This window comes from Lepidochelys olivacea (genome assembly GCF_965140295.1).
Source record: "Lepidochelys olivacea isolate rLepOli2 genome assembly, chromosome: 16".
Classification (NCBI taxonomy): domain Eukaryota; kingdom Metazoa; phylum Chordata; order Testudines; family Cheloniidae; genus Lepidochelys; species Lepidochelys olivacea.
The window spans coordinates 20,563,761-20,584,369 of record NC_140426.1 but is presented as its reverse complement, the minus strand read 5'-3'; the positions used below and the strand labels follow the sequence as shown (position 1 = coordinate 20,584,369).

Here is a 20,609-nt window from a genome sequence, read left to right as displayed (position 1 = left end):
GTGGCTGAATGAAGTTTTATATAATTCAGAACCCACTGGCAGTGGGACTGTTTCCCTTGTGGGGAGAAAATGACGGTCTGTTTTTGTGACAGCAGCAGCCCTATCTTTGCCTGGTTCTCTAACCAAGGGTACAATATAAAATGGTAGGGACCCTGGATACTGGGACATGGCCATTGATTTAAAAGAGAAGACATGAATAAAATGTAAATCGGCACATTGCAAGAAATATTAATTATGGTGTTCATAGATTGTAACGAGTTAAAAACTTATTAGTAACCCAGGAATGGGTCATGCAAAATAGTTTCTTAATTCTACTGACAACAAGTGGAGCCGACGCTCTAGCATGCAGAAGCAACATGGTGTTTAAGCTCAACCTCTTAACGGGCACCTGTGGAGATGCATGCATAGGGTGTGAATACAATGTACACGATCTCCTGTATGTATATCCCATGGGTCTGATCCTCTGCTCACCCTAATGAGAATCCGGAGTAACCCAGTGAAGCCAATGGAGTTACAGCAAAAGCAGTGTGAGAGAATCAGGCCCAATGCATGCGTGCAGGTATATTTTGGACCACTGAGGAGCAACCGTATAGGAGAAGATGGGAAGTGTGGAATACAATGGGAAATGCACCTCACCCCATCATCCCTCTCTTTATGCCTTAGAGCCGTTAGGCCTCCCCATTATATGTATATAAGTTTAGAGGTACTGGGAGGCCTCCCTGTTACAGATATCTGCCATGCGCAGAAACCAACGTAGTCTGGCCCCTGGGTAGGACTGTGACATGGGGCGGGTAGTCACCAGCAATGTATCACCTTCTCAGTGACACGCTCATTGCCCCCTCTCCCTCAGCAGTTGCTAAGCAGCAGCAGGAAGCCGATTTCAAATACGTCAAAGAGATTCTGAGTGCACCTACCCTGCGGCCTGGTTTTCCTGATGGGCCTGGGGGGCCTTGAGTGCCTCGTGGACCCTGCAATAGATTGAAGAGATTGGGGAGAAAAAACGAAGCAGACGATGATACACCGTATGCACATTCTCCAGAGGACAAGACCAAGACACAGGTCCACTCTAGCCAGGCCTGTCCAGTGCAGCTAAAAGAAGGGTTAAGTCCCATCTTGTCATATCTTTTTAACTGGGCAGATTTACAAAGATATTTAGGTGCCTAGAGATACCCAGTGGGATTTTCAAAAGTGCTGAAGTGAATTAGGTGCCTAGCTCCCACTGAAAGTCCATTGAAGTTTGTCACCTTACCTACTTAAGGTAAGCCACTATCTTTTAGTTTAGGTGCCTAAACCCCTTTGTAAACCTGGCCCAAAGTAAGCAAATGTATAAAGGCAGAGCCACTCATTCCTCGGGTGGTTCAGTGGAGATAAAAGAACAAGGGTGGAAACCAGAGAAGGAGATGAGTAATGTACCAGCTAAGACAATGCCACTAGCAAAGGTCGCAGGGATCACAGAACATGTGACATTAACCTCACTGGACAGAGTCCTCCGTACATCAAATACAGGAAAGGTCCATTGTGCAGGGGATGAGGACAGGAAACTCCCACTGTGTCATGAGGACTGATTGGTGTATCCCCAAAGGGATATCTTAATCATGTGAACTGTTCCCCACTTGTCGGTGACTCCATGTTCTGGAGGCAAATCCTTCAGTCCTTACACAGGCTTCGCAGTGTAGAGAACGGGAGTTTTGCCTGAGTGTGAGCTACAAACTAACTAGGGGCCTTCAGGATTTCTATACTGGAACTATTGCCTGCGTTATGAAAGTGGGACCTCCAAGAATCCTGTTGAACCTTGTATTCAGTGTTTGCCCAGGCTGTGTGGATAGACTGTTTCCAGTGGAAGTGCTGTTCGAGATGAAGATAAAATCATGAGGTTTAGGCTGATACACGTTCAGAGGTGCTAGTAGCCAGAATAGACAAGAGCACTATTTTCCTCCCTTTTCCCGGGTGGAGCAGCGTGGCATGCCAAGGGCATGATTCTCCACCCACACCACTGAGCTTGGTCAGCCCATCCCAGAATCTTACAGGACTTAAATGGGGAGCAAAATTCTCCATGTACTGAACTGTAGGTTTGCCTGGGAAAAGATTAAGAAGGAAGTAAGGGCTTTCAGGATTTGATGTCCTGGATCATCTGTACTGGCCTGCTCTTCAGAAGGCTTGCAATGTGGAATATTCCACTGTCTCAGGATCTCTGAGCTCTGTATTTGGATACTCAAATGCTCATGTAGGTGCAGAACATATTTTCATGTCTGTCCAATCTTATTCACCCTTTAGAAAGCCTGAGTTCTTCCTCCAGATGGGCCACTATAAAAGCCCTGGTTACAGGCTTAGTAGCTTTAGACAAGATCCCACCTCCACCCCCTTTTGAAAATTACTGTGGTTTTCTCATACGCACCTGAGGCCCCATGTCTCCTGATTCACCTTTTAGTCCTCCACTGCCTGGGGGTCCCTATGGATGCACAATACAGTTAGGTTAGGCTTTGCCATGGTCAAGACTCGAATGATGTCAAGAAGGACGCATTAACCCGCGGGACCACGAGAGTTGGCTGGGAATCCACAGCACCAAATGCAACAGGAGTAGAATAACAGCTGCTCCAGCAATTAGGGCCTGTGTGCTGAAACAAGCACTTTTCCAGGAGTGCGTGGCCATGTTCGGGGGTAATGTCTCTGTTTGCCACAAGGCTTCATTCATAGACGATGACAGGGACGTTGCTTGACGTGGGGGAGCACAGGGAAGCTGTGACAAGATTGTTTGCCCCAAAGCGGTGTGCACATCCAAATCCCGACACAGGGGCATGGGACAGTGAGCAGAGGCCAGAGAGCAGATGCGCAAATGTGTGTGTCAGCAAAATGAAGGCTCTCTGACAATCAGGGCACCAATAATATCAGAGATCCAATTCCAAGGCAATGCCCTGGTGTCAGCTTTGCCTTCTTGTCCTCAGTGTTTGGCTACTTACTTACCACAGGGCCTGGTCTTCCAGTAAGACCCATAGGGCCAGCAGGGCCTCTCAACGCCAACTGCAACAGAAAGAGAAAATCATCCAGTTTCTTCTACATCCTACTGCCAGACACAACCAAAGCCAGCATGACCCACACCTTGTGCTGTCACCAGCAAAGGCTCTACGCCACTGGGACCAGAAATCTTGCACAGTGGACCAAAAACACTAGTAGCAGATGCTGGTGCAACATCATTAAAGCCAATGGGCTTTGGCCCAGTGTGCATAAAACAAACCATGTGTCCAATGCAGGCAAAGAGGCCCAAATACATCGCTGATACAACTTCCTTGACTTCCATGCAGTTACACCAGGAATGAAGGTGCCCCAGACAGCCTAGTACAGATATGGAGTGTTAACTCTCCCCTACATGATCCTATTGAATAGAACGTACTTTGTTTCCAGCATATGTGTATAACTATTTTTGGAGACAATGTATGTTTACTCTGTTATATGTAAAAAGAAAAGGAGGACTTGTGGCACCTTAGAGACTAACCAATTTATTTGAGCATGAGCTTTCGTGAGCTACAGCTCATTTCATCGGATGCATACCGTGGAAACTGCCACATGTAGTACAGGGAATGTAGCTTAATTATGTAGGGAAGACTGTCTCTTATGTAGAAACTATAACCTGTCTTGATAGATAAATGTACACATTGTTAAAAAATAATTTGTAACAACATACACACATGAACACTAACGGCCTGTTCCTTAGCTGAGGTTTGACATCCTCGGAGCTGTGTTGATTTACATCGTCTGAGGATCTGGCTCTATAGGTCTGAGCCTCCTCTCACTCACGCTGGTGTATAGCCAAGAGAAAGATTAATAAGGCTCTCTCTACAGAGGTGTTGAAGGCACACTGTCAATCTATATATGCCTAGACTACAGGAGTATTCTTCCCATACTTTCGTTATCCATATCATCGGATCATAGGCCTGGAAGGGACTTCGAGAGGTCATCTAGTCCGGTCCCCTGCACTCATGGCAGGACTAAGTATTATCTAGACCATCCCCGACAGGTGTTTGTCTAACCTGGTCTTAAAAATATCCAATGATGGAGATTCCACAACCTCCCTAGGCAATTTATTCCAGTGATTAACCACCCTGACAGTTAGGAAGTTTTTCCCAATGTCCAGCCTAAACCTCCCTTGCCGCAATTGAAACCTATTGCTTCATGTCCTATCCTCAGAGGTTAAGAAGAACAATTTTTCTCCCTCCTCCTTGTTAATAACCTTTTATGGACTTGAAAACTGTTATCACGTCCCCGCTCAGTCTTCTCTTCTCCAGACTAAACAAACCCCATTTTTTCAATCTTCCCTCATAGGTCATGTTTTCTAGACATTTTATCATTTTTGTTGCTCTTTTCCGGAATCTCTCCAATTTGTCCACATCTTTCCTGAAATGTGGCACCCAGAACTGGACACAATACTCCAGTTGAGGCCTAATCAGCATGGAGTAGAGCAGAAGAATTCTTTTTTATGTCTTGCTTACAACACTCCTGCTAATAGATCCCAGAATGATGTTCACTTCTTTTGCAACAGCGTTACACTGTTGACTCATATTTAGCTTGTGATCCACTATGACCCCCAGATCCCTTTCCGCAGCACTCCTTCCTAGGCAGTCACTTTGTATGTGTGCAACTGAGTGTTCCTTCCTGAATGGAGTACTTTGCATTTGTCCTTTGAATTTCATCCTATTTACTTCAGACCATTTCTCCAGATCATTTTGAATTTTTATCCTATGCTCCAAAGCACTTGCAATCCCTCCCAGCTTGGTATCATCCACAACCTTTGTAAGTGTACTCTATATGCCATTATCTAAATCATTGATGAAGATATTGAATAGAACCAGTCCCAGAACTGATCCCTCCGGGACCCTACTTGTTATGCCCTTCAGCATGACTTTGAACCACTGATAACTACTCTCTGGGAACAGTTTTCCAACCAGTTTTGCACCCACCTTATAATAGCTTAATTTAGGTTGCATTTCCCTAGTTTGTTTATGAGAAGGTCATGCGAGACAGTATTAAAAGCTTTGCTAAAGTCAAGATATACCACGTCTACCACTTCCCCCCATCCACAAGGCTTGTTACCCTGTTAAAGAAAGCTATCAGGCTGGTTTGACACGATTTGTTTTTGAAAAATCCATGCTGCCTGTTACTTATCACCTTATTATCTTCTAGATGATTGCAAACTGATTGCTTAATTATTTGCTCCATTATCTTTCTGGGTACAGAAGTTAAGCTGACTGGTCTGTAATTCCCCGGGTTGTCCTTATTTCCCTTTTTATAGATTGGCACTATATTTGCCCTTTTCCAGTCTTCTGGAATCTCTCCCGTCTTCCATGACTTTTCAAAGATAATCGCTAATGGCTCAGATATCTCCTCAGACAGCTCCTTCAGTATTCTTGGATGCATTTCATCAGGCCCTGGTGACTTGAAGACATCTAATTTGTCCAAGTAATTTTTAACTTGTTCTTTCCCTATTTTAGCCTCTTCTGATCCTACCTCATTTTCACTGGCTTTCACTATGTTAGGCGTCCAATCGCCACCAACCTTCTTGGTAAAAACTGAAACAAAGGAGTAATTAAGCACCTCTGCCATTTCCACATTTTCTGATATTATTTCCCCCCCCCCCATTGAGTAACGGGCCTATCCTGACAGTTCAATTTACAGATTTTTTGCTATTTAACAATCCCATAAATAGAACAGCAATTCAATTTTGTTGGTTTTTAAACCCAGTAATTAAAAAGCCATATAGCCAGCACCCAGTCAATAATGTTCACAGCAGGTAATGGGACTGTCCACACTTTATAACACCGCTTGGACAATTTGTTCCATTGCAGTAATTCAATACTTTAAAAGACTGCTAATTATGTCGGTGCTCAGTAATCAAAATCTACCTGTGCCTGCACTTGTAATGAAATAAGTATGTTAGATTATTTATAACTTTTATTTTTTGTACCACAGCCCAATAAAAAGGAGCTGCTCTAAAATACTGCCAGCTGGGACAACATTTGGCCTCTTTACCAAGAATCAAATTTCAGAGGAATATATCACTTTAATAATGTAATTACCCCAAAACAAGAGAAGAAAAATCTACCCATCTCAGGAGTCCCTTTCCTCTCTCAGCCTCCCCAAAACCCTTTCAGCCTTCATCACAGAAGGCTTCGATCTCAATTTTCTTATTAATGATCCCAGTTCAAATGACAGGGTCTGTACGCAGGGTACAGCTAAGTTTTTTCCCCTCTTGTGGAAACTTTTAACTTTCCATCTAAAAACCATAAACCCCAAACCGGTGTGTTTGTTTCCCCCTTCCCCCTATTTTCACCAACTGATAACTGAAAAAGTTTGGCTAAAAACTGAGTGAAAAAAACATCAGTTGGGGAGTTTATGGTTTTTCAAAGAACAGTTGGAATATTCCCTGGGGAGAGGGGGAAAAATGTCCATTTCCAGTTTTTGGTTTTCTGTCAAAAAGAAAAAAATAATCAAAAGTTTCACAGAAAAGCAGACACTATCCACAAAAAAAAAAATAATTTAGTCACAAAGCCCATTTCCCAGCAAAACAAGTTTTAACTAAAAGTTTTTGAACTAGCCTGAACGCTGGCACTAAGTAGGCACTGAACGTGTGAACCTTTGGGCCTTAAGGGCCTGTGTGTTCATCCAATCAGGGAGCAGATATAATACTGCGGGACATGTGTGACCAATCACAGGTAACCAACACAGCTCGAATAACAAACCCGGATAGGGAAGTTTTTACAGTCATTCCACAGGATTAAATATATATAAAAAACATATTTGCAAGGATACTCATGGCACACTTTCCAATGAATACATTAACAGAAAGTGTGATCTGCGGGCTGAGATTCATGGAACTGAGAAACAACTTACACCTGTGACATTCATTTATTTATTGAGAGTGATTTACCCAAAAAACAAAAACATACAAAACTTTTGCTGCGGATTTTGAGCACAAAGAACCAAGTCTTGTAAATAGCAGAACTCCACTGAAGCCCACAGGCCTATGCCTATTTACATCAGCAGAGGATTTGGTCCAAAAGGTGTGGGGGAATTTTGAACCATAGTTTTGGATTGGCCCATCTCTAGCTGTTATCGATAGGCCAAAGTATGCTAAGGGGTCACATTACCATGCCAGGTACTAAATCACGGCCAAAGTCAAGACACATCACCTGGGTAAATTTCTTCCAACGGCACTAGAGAAAAGTGATGTCCCCACTTACCCTGGCTTGTTGTAGTATGGCTTGAGCTTGGGATTCCTGTGCTGAAACGAGAGGTCCTTTTGAGCCACCATCTCCTCCCCCACTAAAGCGGAACTGCAAGAAAGAAGATGCAGATGTGCAGATGTATGTGACTATGCTGCTATCTATTCCCTCTCCCCCTAGCCTGACTTCCTATAGCATTTCTATTCAGCCTCGCTGGATTGGCAAGCTCAGCTCAGTCACTGCCCTACTGGTCTCTAACAAACTTACTAACTGCCACACGCGTTTAGCACCTTCTCTCAGAGCCCTGTGACATTCGCTTCTGATGGGAAAACCAGACAGGTGATCTTACTTATGTATGGCACAAGCCACATTCTTCCCAGGTAAACACCTGCAAATTAAATCACCGAAGCTCAAAACAATCCAAGGATAAAATGCATGAGATCACGATATATGCTTTAAAACCTTAAGGACTCATCATCAGCTCGAACCTTTAAAGCCAGAACATTCATAGGTCTGATGTTCTCCTCCCAGCTGCTCTTGGCCAGGAAAACCCTGCAGATGTGATTGCATGAGGATGGGAACAAATCACTTGGCGTTAGTCTCCAGTTTACTAGAGTACATAGCCTACATTTGTAGCACAAGGGCTATAGGTTTGGGCTTGTGTGTTTTAAAAGCTATTCCTGAGATACTAGCTCCCCATGCCAGGACACCTGAAGTTTGCTTGGAAAATAGGACACCGTCCAAACAGGTAAACATTTGAGCTTGGATTAGTCCAATCTGCAGTGGACTACGGGGAGATAACAACAACACCGGGCCAGCAATATGCAGGCAGAAAAGCCCATTCCTAGACGCATTCGCTGTGCTCTGCAGCTTTGCGTGGTGCGTTCCCTCTGAGGGATCTCAGAGAGCTTTCCAAACACAAGTTAAAAACTTGGCTACATTGAGGGGGGGAGGATGCATGGTTTTTTAATCTATTTTACGGCAGGGAGAAAGACAGCGTCCCAGATTTTATCCAGTGCGGAGGTGCTTCAAGGAGTAGAATTCAGCCCACAGTTTAGAAAGTGTTTTGGGATCCTTTGGCATGGAAAGCACTCGAAAATGTAAGCTGTTGATTATTGGCCATGCCCTCCATTGGGAGATTATTTTCCTCAACTTCAGGAGGAGTGAGGTTCTTCCCACCTTTGACATCTCTGAACCTATGTTCCTGTAGCAATACCCTGTTACTGGCCTAATTATCAGTGTCTTTAGAGCATTCCAAGAGGGAAACTGCAGACTGTAGGTCCTAGTTGGTAACGCTGCTTCACCTGGGTTTCACCTCGGCGTCCTGTTGCATAGCAAGAAGCAATGAAACCAGGTTCCAACATGAACTTGGCCAACTGAACTGAAGCCCACAATTTACAGACCCAGGGTTGGTTACTTTATGGGCCAGAAGAGGTATTGTAATGGCCGGCTAAACATTGAAACAATGTTGTGCAGTTGGCCTTAGCAGCACTAGGCTCTCTGCCAGTAACCTACACATGCATTACCCTGCTATTTGGAACCCCTACAAGTGCACAGTGGTTTTTATTTAAGACTCTCCTCTTAGTACGCAACTGCTTATTTTCCAGCCGCTAGGCTCCTTTGGGTTCTGTCACATCAAAGCAGAGACAAAATATACTCATCATCATTCCTTTGGTGTCCCAGGACCAAGAGGGCTGACTCAATGCTGGCTCGACTGGCATCCAGAAAGAATAGTGCCACGATCTTCAAAAGTGACTAGCTCATTTAGTCACCTACAGTGTTGGATGTCCAATTTGAGACCCCTTTAAATGGCCCTGAATTTCAGCACTTTCACAGATTTCAGACGGGTGTTCAGCACTTTCTGAAAATTGAGCCCACCTGAGGTGTCTCAAGTTGGGTCCAGCAGAACTGAGGCATTTGAAATCATGGGTCAATTTTGAAAACGTTAGCCTACGTACCCATTTCTTTTCCCATGTGAAGAGGTCCCAGCATTTTACAAAAAATGGGTAATAATTTACATAAGAGCGGCCACACTGGGTCAGACCAATGGTCCATCTAGCCCCATCTCCTGTCTTCCAACAGTAGCCAGATGCTTCTAAGGAAACGAACAGAACAAGGCAACTATCAAGTGATCCATCCCCTGTTGTCCAGACCCAGCATCTGGCAGTCAGAGGTTTAGGGACTCGCAGAGTATGGGGTTGCATCCCTGACCATCTTGGCTAATAGCCACTGTTGGACCTACCTTCCATGAACTTAGCAAATTCTTTTTTGAATCCAGTTATAGTTTTGGCCTTCACAACATGCCCTGCCAATGAGTTCCACAGGTTGTGTGTTGTGTCTCTATTCCACAAAAGGGGAAAGAGAGTCACAATGAGGTGAAGTAACTGTCCCAAGGACAGATAGGGTGTCAGTAGCAAAGTGCAGGACTCCTGACCCCCAGTCTTCTCTATTAACCATGCCCTTTTGTTACAATTGTACTTACAGGCAGCATGAGCATTGTCCCTGGTGGTCCGGGTAACCCATCTGCTCCTGGAAGACCTGGCCGGCCAGGAGGTCCCTACGAAGGGAAGAAATAAAGAGAAATCACTAGAGCTTGTGTGTATATGTTATTTAATTCATTCTTCCCCATAGTTTGCTGTAGCTGGAAGGGCCTTTGCTTCTCGTTAGCCTTGGCAAAGCCAAGTATACTCAGATATACTATACATTTTGATGGTATCCAGATCAATGGTAAGGCTGGCAGCACAGAGATGTTTACAGTGGCCTGTATGTGTTGCTTAAACACATATGGTATTCCTTAGTAATTCCATCCCCCTGCTCCCTTCCCTCCATAGTTTCAAGTCTGCCATGAGCAATTTTCAGATGCCCAATAAAAGCCCTTGCAATGTTCCAGATCAATGATATCAATGTTTAGTTGAGTATATTAAGCCCTATTAAAACTGTATATAAAACCTTGTTTAAAATATAACTCAGAGCAGTGAAGCAGAGATGCATTGAAATGTATTTATTCTTCCACATGTTTAATTGCCTGGTTCATTTCTTTCCTTTCATTGTTTTTTGGTGGTCTTTTTGTTCCTACAAAAATATTTCCATCAGCCTTGGGCCAAACAATCAGCTGGTGCAAATTAGCAAAGCTCCACTGATCCATCAGTCGAGTATCTTGATCTCACTCTGTAGGAGCAACCTACACATTAAATGTTCTACAGATGAAACTCTAAAGAACAACATAGATTCAACTTCCCTAAAACAGCCTCCAGATTATTTGCACTCACAATTCTGTGCCTGCAAAAAAGTCCAAATTTACACAGACATTGAGCAATACAGCATGCAAATGAGGGCGACATCTAACTACGCAAGGTGCATGCATAATTCCAATTTTCACATTAGCATGCAAAGCTGTGGGCGTTGTAGACTTGATCCCATCCTATGAAGTCAATAGGAGTCTTGCCATTCATTTCAACAATGGCGGGATTGGGCTCTAACTGAGGAACATTTCTAGTCTCCGGTGTAATCCACCATCTTCCTGCAGTTACTTAATAAGGTCCCATAATCATTTTACTTTTCCCCTCTTCTTCAATGAAAGCTGCATAAATTCCCCTTGGGAAGTTCTCTGGAGCAGGATAGGTGCACTGCACCAGCCATTCTGAACCCTTAAAAATACTGACTCTCTGAGTATGTGCAAAAAGTTGGGTTTTTGGGGTTTGGGGGTTTTTTTTTTGTATTTGCCTGATTTTGCATGTCATGGATGATATTGTTTGTCTAGGCTCTTCCCCTCAGGAGGTGCTGAATGGATAGACAAGAAACACAGACTGGAGTCTTGCTCATTCTAATTTTCGAATCTGCAAACACAGTCACCCTCACTCCAGGCACGCACCAAAACGATGACATCAGCACCCTGGCACAAATGAGTCGCCTTTCTTGTTATTGAAGTGCCTAGAATTCAGGTGCTGTGAATACACGCCATAAGAGATGGTCTCTGCTATAAAGAGCTTACAATGTAAACAGACAAGACAAAGGGAGGGTGGTGATGGCTGGGGGAGAGAGAGAGGCCCTGAGAAACGAAGAGTAAAATTTTCAAGTTTTGAAAGTGGCGCAGGGCCAGATTTTTAAAGGTATTTAGGCACCTACCTCCCATTGACTTTCAATCAGACTTAGGCTCCTACCTGACCTAAGTCACTTTTGAAAACAAGATTTAGGGTATGTCTACTTGGCAATGAAAGGCCCATGGCATGACTGTGGCAGGTCTAAGTTAGCGGACTCGGGTTCGTGAGACGCAGGCTGCGGGGTTATAAAACATCAGTGTAGACATTTGAGGAGCAAGAGTCTCAGGGCCCAGGCTTCAGCCCACACCCAAACATCTACACTGCTATTTTATAGCCCCGCCTCCTGAGCTCCATGTGTCCAAGTCAGCTGACCTGAGCTCTCGGTCTCAGTGCCCTGGGTTTTGTTTATCGCAGGGTAGACATACCCTGAGGCTCCTAAGTCAGTTAGGTGCTTTGAAAAATAGATCCGAAGTGATTTGCCCAGGGTCACTCAGTGAGTCTGTGGCAGAACTGGGAACTGAACCCAGGTGTCCTGATCTTAGTTCTGTGCTTTAAGCACCAGGCTACCCTGCCTCCTTTCATGGTCTATGCACTTTTATCTATTTTTATATTCGAATATGCTTCTCCTCCCACCCTCCCTTTTCACATTCTCTCTGCATTGTGTGTGGCGTTTTTTTTTTTTTTTTAAACTCTGTTCACTCTTGTTTCCTTGGATTTTTTTCCCCTCTCACCTCCCATGCTCCCTCGCTCTCTTTCTCTCTCCCTCTCCCTTTCTCTTTCTCGTTCTTAAAAGGGCACCCAATACCATGCCAGTCGAATTTTCAAGCCCATGATTAGTGAGTCCACAATTAGGGAAAACAACATTGCCCAACCCTACCCTGAACTACACACGCACCAGCTAGACTATTTATATACACGGCACCCCATAATTAGAGGCACTGGATAACATTACAGATGAAGAATCCAGGGTTTGCGTCACCCTCCAACTGACCCAGAATAATAACACAGCTTGAAAACCTGCAGTAAACGGCCACTCCAGCCAGTGATTTATCAGCAGAAAACGCAAGTAGTCCCCTCTGTTGCTGGAGGCAGGCTGCATATCTAATCCACCTGTCCATTTTTCAAGACTAGCTCATGATGTTACTTCCACTTTGTTTACTTAGCCACTTCGACACAACAGTCCCTGACTCAGACGATGAGGAGTTGATAGGTAAACAGAGCAGTCCCATCTGTTGGATTAAAAGCACAATAAATAATTTAGGCCAAACTTGTCTTATATAATAACTCTTTCTCCCCGCCTCGTCCGCACGGTCCTGATGTATGATTGATCATCTCTGGGTTTGTTTATCTATCTTCGTGTATTCTGTCAAACGAGTGTAGATAAAATGTTTTTACACAAGCATGTTTGTCTGGGGGTATTTTCAAAATACCTCAAATTTAAATTCAGGTCACTTTTCCAAAGGCCTTTGAGTAACTTTCAAAGAAACCTGTTGCATGCCAGTGCAAATTGGGGTGTTTCCAACGAAGTCAATGCTGCTCTGCTGATACACAATAGCTAAGGAGTGCTGCCAAGCTTCACACGGTTTGCAAATGCTTGCAAATGCTAAGGCAATATGGACGCTGATCAGCTTTCTAGCCCAATGTTTCGGGCCTCCAAATTTGGGCCAGAAATCTCTTAAAGGATTAGATTTCTGACACGTCCATTGCTGGCCCAAATGGCTGTGAGAAAAACCGTTCTCCTGGTATTTCAGCACCTCTGAACCAGGTTCCACCTGAAACCCAGAAGGAAAAGGGCCTCCAAGACCTTCCGACAAGCATTTCAGAACCATAGCAAAGGTCTGAGAGCCAGGTGCCGTGCCTGCGAAGCCAAGGGAAGTTTTAGCATTGGCCTCAATGGTGCCCTAAAAGAGGTGCATAGGTGCACAGTCTCAGGGCCAGATCCTCAACTGATGTAAATCAGTGTAGCTCCACCTACTTCAATGGAAGTTGGGGAAATACCCTCGCAATGGATCTGGCCTATTATTCTATTTCGTTCTGCACTGCATGGCACAGTGTGTAAAAGGGTAGAAGCATCCAGGGTGTTTATGAGACTAATTAACATGTTCCCAAAGGCGAAAGACAAAAGAATATGGCTGTGTATTTGCCTCACAAGGAGCAGAGTGATCTGGAGAAATCCATGGCGCTCTCCTGAGGCAGGGATCATGATACGTTTCTCTGCCGAATGGCGGGAAGGATGTTTTCTGGAGTTGGTGTTTGTATTCTCTTCGTGAATCCTTTGGAATTCAGTTCGGATGGCCTGTGACACTCAATAAATCGCTGCCATCCCCCTGCCGTTTGGCTACATTCATTCACGCGGCGCGTCATTCTTTAATCATCCACTTGTAAAGACACAATGACAGAAAGAAACTGTTCGCACCCTAGGGCCGAGCGCTCGGGAAACACACATGTTCTGAGAAACAAAGGAATCTGCAGAGAGAGGCGTGATCAATGCCCAGCATAAAATCAGGGGAAGGACTGTCTATCAGCCTGAACAAAGCTTCTGAACACGTCTAACCTCGTGGGTGCCAAGAGACGGCTGTTATTCCTTGTGCAGAGTCCAAGGCAGACTGGTGCAATGTCCCAGTGGTGGTAAGAACACCAGGTCTTCCTGATGACAGGTGAATTTATACCTTGGATATGTGGAAGAGCCCTTCCTTGCTCCACTGGCTAAAGTCACATTGTCCAAAGGAGCTTCCTTTCTCCATCGGCTCATTCCAGTTCAGAGTTTCTTGGGAACATTGGGATATACATGAAGCCAGCTCCCAAGTGCCTCTTTTCCTTAAATCCTTCCTTAAGGGGATCTCCTCACTGGTTGTTCCACGGCTCCCTCCCACAGCTGGAACTCCCCATGGTTTGGGGCAGTGTGACTGGTGGAGCTGCTCTGTAGCACTTCCTGCAGAGCCATGTGTGGTACTGCAGCCATTTCACTCCCTCCCCGCCCCTGCCACCCCCTTTAGTCTACAAGGTTTGGCCTCCAGCTTGGAGCAGGGCAGTCTGTGCCGTAAGCTTGGTGCCAGTCTCTACACACTCAAGTAACAAAACAGCAAGTCTTAAACGAAGAGAAAAAAAAAACCCTTCAAATGCAAACACTTTGTTGCAGCACTGAAGGTAAAGCCCTGACCAGGGCCCAATTCTGGCTGAGCCTCAAGGAACCATTCCCCTGTCCCAGTCCCACCCAGCTCTTTCTCTAAATAAAAGCAGGCAAGTCTTCTTAACTGGCCCAGCATAAAATCAGGGGAAGGACTGTCTATCAGCCTGAACAAAGCTTCTGAACACGTCTAACCTCGTGGGTGCCAAGAGACGGCTGTTATTCCTTGTGCAGAGTCTGATTGATTGGTTGATGACTGGTCATTTTTCCTCCTGGTCCTTCTAGGCCTCTGGAGGACTGTCTTGTTTGTCACCTGGTCTGCACAGATTTTCCTCGGATGGGGAGCGTCAGGCCATAGATGCCTCCAGCAGAGGACAGAGAAAGCCTGATAGACCTCGTCACAGGCAGGCAAGGCAGTGCTGAATGAGCGGACCAGACTGGTGAATAAAGTTATACCAATATACTAAACAGCACGGTTGACTTATGTTGATATAGCTGAGTATCATTGGCGCATTCGTTTGATGTACTTGGCCGGTTTCAAAAATCTTTTTTGTTTCCACATGTGTCTTACGCTACGTCCGCAAAGTTCCACACATCAGTTGTATACAACAATAATAATGCTAATAATAGATGAATTAAAGACGATCTGGTCTAACTTGTGGAAAGGATTCAAGTTGCCTGGCTCTATTAATTCATCATTTTTCTATGCCCAATATGTTGCATACTGTTCGGTTACATTTTGTTCTGCACAGAATATTTATAAACAAGTGGAATGTGTGGTCTGCTCCTGAATGCAGATGCCGCTTTCCACTCCGGGGTGTGCAGTGAAAAGGGTCAGGGACGTCATGCCTGCTGCCTGCCGGCTTGGCATGGCCATTCAAAGGCACGCTGGAGAGTATGCTGGCAATTATACGGAAGAACAGCAGAAATAAGGGCCACCCAGCCCACCTTCCAGCCTGTCATACAAATGAACTCTTAGGAGAAGAGGAGGTCACCATACATGGAGAGGTGATTAAAGAAGTAGCTATAGATGATAAGCAAGGCACAATTCATGGCTGCCCTGCAGCTGCACAGCTCCCTTGCTTGGGGAAATGCTCCAGGGGCAGAATTCCTTCCCTGCCAGGGGAATTTCAGGGCAAGCCAGCGGTGAATGGGGACCAGATGGGACTGGCAAAACAGTTCGATGCCCTGATTATTCTTTGACTGCTGCAAGCTGCAGGGGACAGGGGCACTTTGACGTGAGAGGGCTGTTCTGACCTTATCCAGCAAAAGGCCCCTGTCAGCCCCAGGATTGTGCCCCCTCCCACAATCTCAGTCACCATGCTGGGCTCTGCGCACTGGCTCAGGGATGAATTGTGACCAACGTATCTAAAGGGTTAACTTAACAACTCTCAGGCAAGTTCCTGGCAGAGGCCATGCATTAGGGTTGAGATGAGTGGCTGTATATCGACATTCTGCGCATTCCAAGGCATGGATCAATGTGGCACAGCCAGCCCTTTCATTCTCAATCATGTCACAACTACGAGAACCACTATTATTGTTCCATCAAAAAAATAATACACCAGGAGTTTAAGTGAGGGGGAGCCTTAACGGGGGAGGTTAGGGGAGTGCAGTGTCCAGGAAATACCAGCCAGATCCCCTGAGAGTCTGTGATAAACAGCCTTAATTTTCAAAAAAGTGTCCAAATTAGTGTCATCACCACTAGAATGCCCTGATACCCAATAATCCATTTAAATCCATCTCAAAACCACAGCAGAGACCCTTCCATTCAGCTCTTCATGGCTGAATTTTGCATGTGCAGATCGGGAGGCTGTGAAGTTGATACTGAAGATCTGCAGCCTGGTGGTTACTGCATTTCCCAGTTGGCAGGAAACCTGAGAATGCAATCTCTGTTATGCTGGTGCCTTCAAGCTCAGAGTCTGTCTCAATGGAAGGCAGCCAGGCAACCATCTTGCATTTAAAAACTCCCCTCAATCACATGCTACAGGAAGAAGCCATGGAGAAGAGAGCGTTTGGAGGGCACTCACTGGAGAGGGAATGTGGAAGTCACCCAACTTTGGAGAAGAGCCACATCATCACAGGGTACATCAGGGGGACACACGAGATTGTTTCTTCTGATTGATCCCAAGAGCTTGCAGTAAGGAAACTGGAGGATCAAGCATATCCGAGGAGGGATTTTGAACACTGTGCCTGAGGACAGAATTGCAACGTAGGCCTAAGAGAAGGCTCATGGGAGTTCACTATAAAAGCGTGCAAACAAAGGAAATGTCTGGCTCAGGCTTTGCTCTGTATCCATGCATGAGATCAAATCCAAGAAGAGTCATGCCAGTGAAAAAAAATTAGCCATATCTTCCTGTTCCTCATATCTTGATATATTTCTTCTTGTGTTCTCGTTTGTAAACATGTGTGTAGTCATTTCCAGCTGGCGTTCTGGTGCCTGGAGCCAGGCAAGAAGTAGTCATTAAAGGGAAAGGATTTGGATGAAAGAACAGTTGGCCATGTTTTGCACTGGTCTGAGCTCCTAGGGTGAAGTTCACTACTGAGCAAAGGAGCCAGGACAAAGCTCATGTACTACTTAAGCCTTTAAAATAGGGTTTAAGTGAGACTTAGGTGATGTACAGACTTTGTGCTGGCTCTCTGCAAACAAGTGAATTTCACCCGTCACATATATACAGTTTAATCCGGTTTTTCAAATTTTGAGGCATTAAACAAACAACAAACTTCAAGAACCAGACCCCTAATAACCAAAAACTCAGAAGGAACTTAAGTGTTGGAATCTATTAACTAGCACAAAGCCTAAGGAAAGACACTAAAGGAAACCTATTCCCCTTCCCTTGGTTTTATCTGGCCGGATCTTTTTGTCTTAGCTCGGTCTGCAACCTTTTTTGGCTTGTCCAGCTAGAATTGAACAGCCCATGGCTTGGCGTGAAGACAGCTAACAAGGTACGTGCACCTGTGCTGAAGCAGTCTCAAGGAATGAAGCAGCCAGCTGTGCTCGTGAGACGGGGGAAGCCGGCAGGCAAACGTATGGCCAACATCTGACGCTGGTAGAGACACAAATACCACAGGGAGGTGGGGAACAGGTTTGGCTATGATGGCGAGCTGGCTCCTATTTGTTTTGTAGCCTTAGCGTGCAATGGATATACAACTTTGCACTTGAGTGTTTTGTCTGCAGCCCTTTAGACCACCCAGCTATTAAGCCTGATTCTAATCCTATTTACACCCCGGGTGTAACTCCACAGCCAGCCATTAAGAATACATACTGAAGCCAGATGCCAACTTTTTTTGCCCAGAGGCAAGTGCTCATATAGAGCACTGCAAAAGCAGATGGCCAGGGCCTATGGGGATGGGTCTTCCCCCTCTCCCCTCCTTCCCAGGTGGAAGTGACTGCACAATATGTCCTTGCAGGGAAGGGGACTCAGTTACGCAGCTCTGCTAAGTCAACAGAAGCTGTTCTGCACCAGTGCCCGCTTTAGAAATCAGACTGAATGACCTGCCAGAAAAATGTGTCCAAGATCCTAACGAGGAGACTGAGGGAACGTCTTCTGCTAACCGTTCCTGTCCTTATGTTGGTATTTGCTATTCACTGGATAACAGTGCTGGGGGGAACAGAGGCATCAGATATTCTTGCAGCTCTTCCATGGTGTATTGTCACTGCCATTCATCTCTCCTTTAGAGTTACAGAACAGACTCGGGGAAAACAGAGCACTAACTAGACTCTTTTCCTTTTGTTTCTTGGCCCATTCCAAGATTTTTTTTTTTTTGCTCTTTGAGGTTGAAAAGGATCCTTGCCATGACTTTGACCACAACAATGAGCTACAGGCAGAGCCTGTTGTTAGTGCTGTTTTTATTTTTGGGTGAACTTTTGGCACTCATCGAGTTTGCCCATAATAGCACTCTGCTGAGCCAATGGCCATCTTCCCCAGGAGTGCGGTGCCAATCTACCTCTCTCCTGACCTGGAATGCACTCTGCACAGCTCTGGGGAGGGTCCTGCACACTACGCTGCCAATGCACCTCAGGAAAGACATCTAGATGGGGCCCAGCTCTGCCTTCCCTGAACTCTAACGTTTTGTCAGTGAGACGCAGCTCTCCATGCTGGTTCACCCTCAAGTCTCCACTGAGTGGAGACCACCAGCTGGGCACTGCTGTGTAGGAGTAGGAGGTGAGCATGGAGAAACGGCCATACTTGACTAAGGTGAGAACAGTGGTGACTGAAGCCAGGTTTGGACTGGAGACAGGCCAAGAGATTCAGATTGGGCCAAATCTTCATCCAAGCCCAATGTCTGTAGCTTCATAGTGGTTCAAAGAGAGACAATCCCCCTGTCCCTCCCTGGCTACCTCCCTGTCCTCAGCCCCTGACTTAACTATGGCTCCCTCTCTCAAAGCACAAGCAGCACTCCAGCCCCCTTCTTCCTTGCTCGCGAGGGGATGAGTCAGACCTCCTGTTGGGAAGCTCTCCCTTCGGTGAACCCGGGTGTCCGTAAACACCTAACCCGGTGCTGTGGCTGTCTGCGACCCCCATCCCAGAAGTACTCGTGACTTTGTGAAATAGCAGCACACTCAACAATATTGCAGAAGTACACTCAACTAATCTAAAAATACTTCTGTTGTACGGCCATGCCCAGTGCTGGCACGGGGCCAAGTTCTGCTTGCCTCACTCACATGTGGGCTGCTGAAATCGATGGGGCACAAGTAAGGTGACAAAGAGGAACCTGCCTGCTTGTCCCTGGCGCCAAACGTGCTTAAGCATGCACAGCCAACGTCTGTCACCCACCCGTGGCTGCAGCGTACTGGGGCGGTAAGTCTTAATTACGGTGCAGGTCATGCAGGCCCTGCTATCGCTCACGTGTCAGGAGACTGGGTTTTTAAGGTTCAGAGCCAAGGGTTCTCTCCCTAATTCTTACTGAATGCATTGTCTGCCTGTTGCAGGGCGGGGTAACCCTAAGGGGCGTTGGGCCCAGCATGCCGATCAGCTATGTCCCAGCCGAGACCGCTCAAGTGATTATAAAAGCCAAAAAACGTAGCTCCGTTGAGGGAGGAGAGAATTTGGCAGGAGGAAAGGCCCCTGGGCCCCTGCAGAAGACCATGGGTGAGAGGGAAAGACAAGGCTTATATGTGGAACTTATGTTGAACTATTTTATTGCGTTTGAAGAGTAAACTGTGCCCTAAAGGAAGGGTTTGAAAAGACTCCGGGCATGACACTGAGTATTTCCTGGGCTGGTGAGGGAGTCCATCAGCTTTACACCTTTGTCTGCACGTGCAGGCCAACCAAGAGAAACAAGCGGGATTTTAATGCACTGTATTAGGAGATTACTACTTTTCCTCTTCTGCTCCATTCAGGAAAAGTCCCTCTATAAGCCCAACAATCTAAAATTAAAGTATCGCTTCCGTTCTTCAATGGGAAAAAAAACCCAAAAAAACCCAAAAGAAACATTTCCTGATGATATTAATTTTTTCCCTCCTAAAAGCTTTCAGCTTGGAAATGCAGTGATTTATTTACTCCCGATTCCTGCCGAGGGACTGTTCCAATTCCAGCCGCTTTAGGCTGACTGCTACAGTAGGTAGGTTCTAGTGACCCCCCATTTCAGGCCTTCCGCGAAACCAAAGCAAGCAGCAGTACTCCAAATCCTCCACTAGGTGTCAGACCTAAATTAACTCTACAGACACGGCCGGTTGCATGGTGTATGCAGAAGCAGGAGTTTGTTTCAGCACAGCAACTGCACATGTTACTTCTCTGCCGTTTAATTTCTTCCTATTGGGAGAAAAATAGCATTTACCGGGGGTTGCGTGATTCAGAGGCGAAGAAAACGAAGCAGAAATGAGGAGGAGAACACATTTGCATGGTGGCCGTTTGGGAGCCTCGATTTCAGGCGGCCCTAATCAGAAACCGGGGGCCTGATTTTCAGAGGTGCTGACCACCTGCAGACATCCTGGATCTCAGCTGGCATTGAGGGTGCTCAGCACTTTCTGAAAATGAGGCTGTAGGTGTCACAAGTTGGACGCCAAAATCCAGGAGCCTTGAAAACGCAAATACGACGTATCGGAGGCGGGTAGGGTATTTTCCCCAGCAATGAATTTAAACAAAATAAAATAAAATAATGATAAAGGAAACCACCTAACAATCCCATTGACAGAGAAAGCAGGTCAGTTGCTCGTGTCTGTCAGTAAGGCAAAAGCTCCTCCTAATGGAAAGACACAGTATTGTAGGAGAAGGATCTTCATATTGG

The 20,609-nt window shown here is 45.7% G+C and overlaps 1 protein-coding gene across 2 annotated transcripts in view; it reads right to left on the bottom strand.

The window, feature by feature from the left end:
- COL5A1 (collagen type V alpha 1 chain) overlaps positions 1–20,609 on the bottom strand; it is a 248,110-nt gene that overhangs the window by 98,667 nt on the left and 128,834 nt on the right. For both annotated transcript variants that reach the window (XM_084649659.1, XM_084649658.1), the window contains exons 12-16: positions 9,697–9,771; positions 7,233–7,325; positions 2,962–3,018; positions 2,396–2,449; positions 915–968 (exon numbers count right to left, since the gene is read on the bottom strand). In XM_084649659.1, coding sequence (XP_084505785.1) covers positions 915–968; positions 2,396–2,449; positions 2,962–3,018; positions 7,233–7,325; positions 9,697–9,771 — 333 coding nt within the window. The remainder of the gene's footprint in view (positions 1–914; positions 969–2,395; positions 2,450–2,961; positions 3,019–7,232; positions 7,326–9,696; positions 9,772–20,609) is intronic.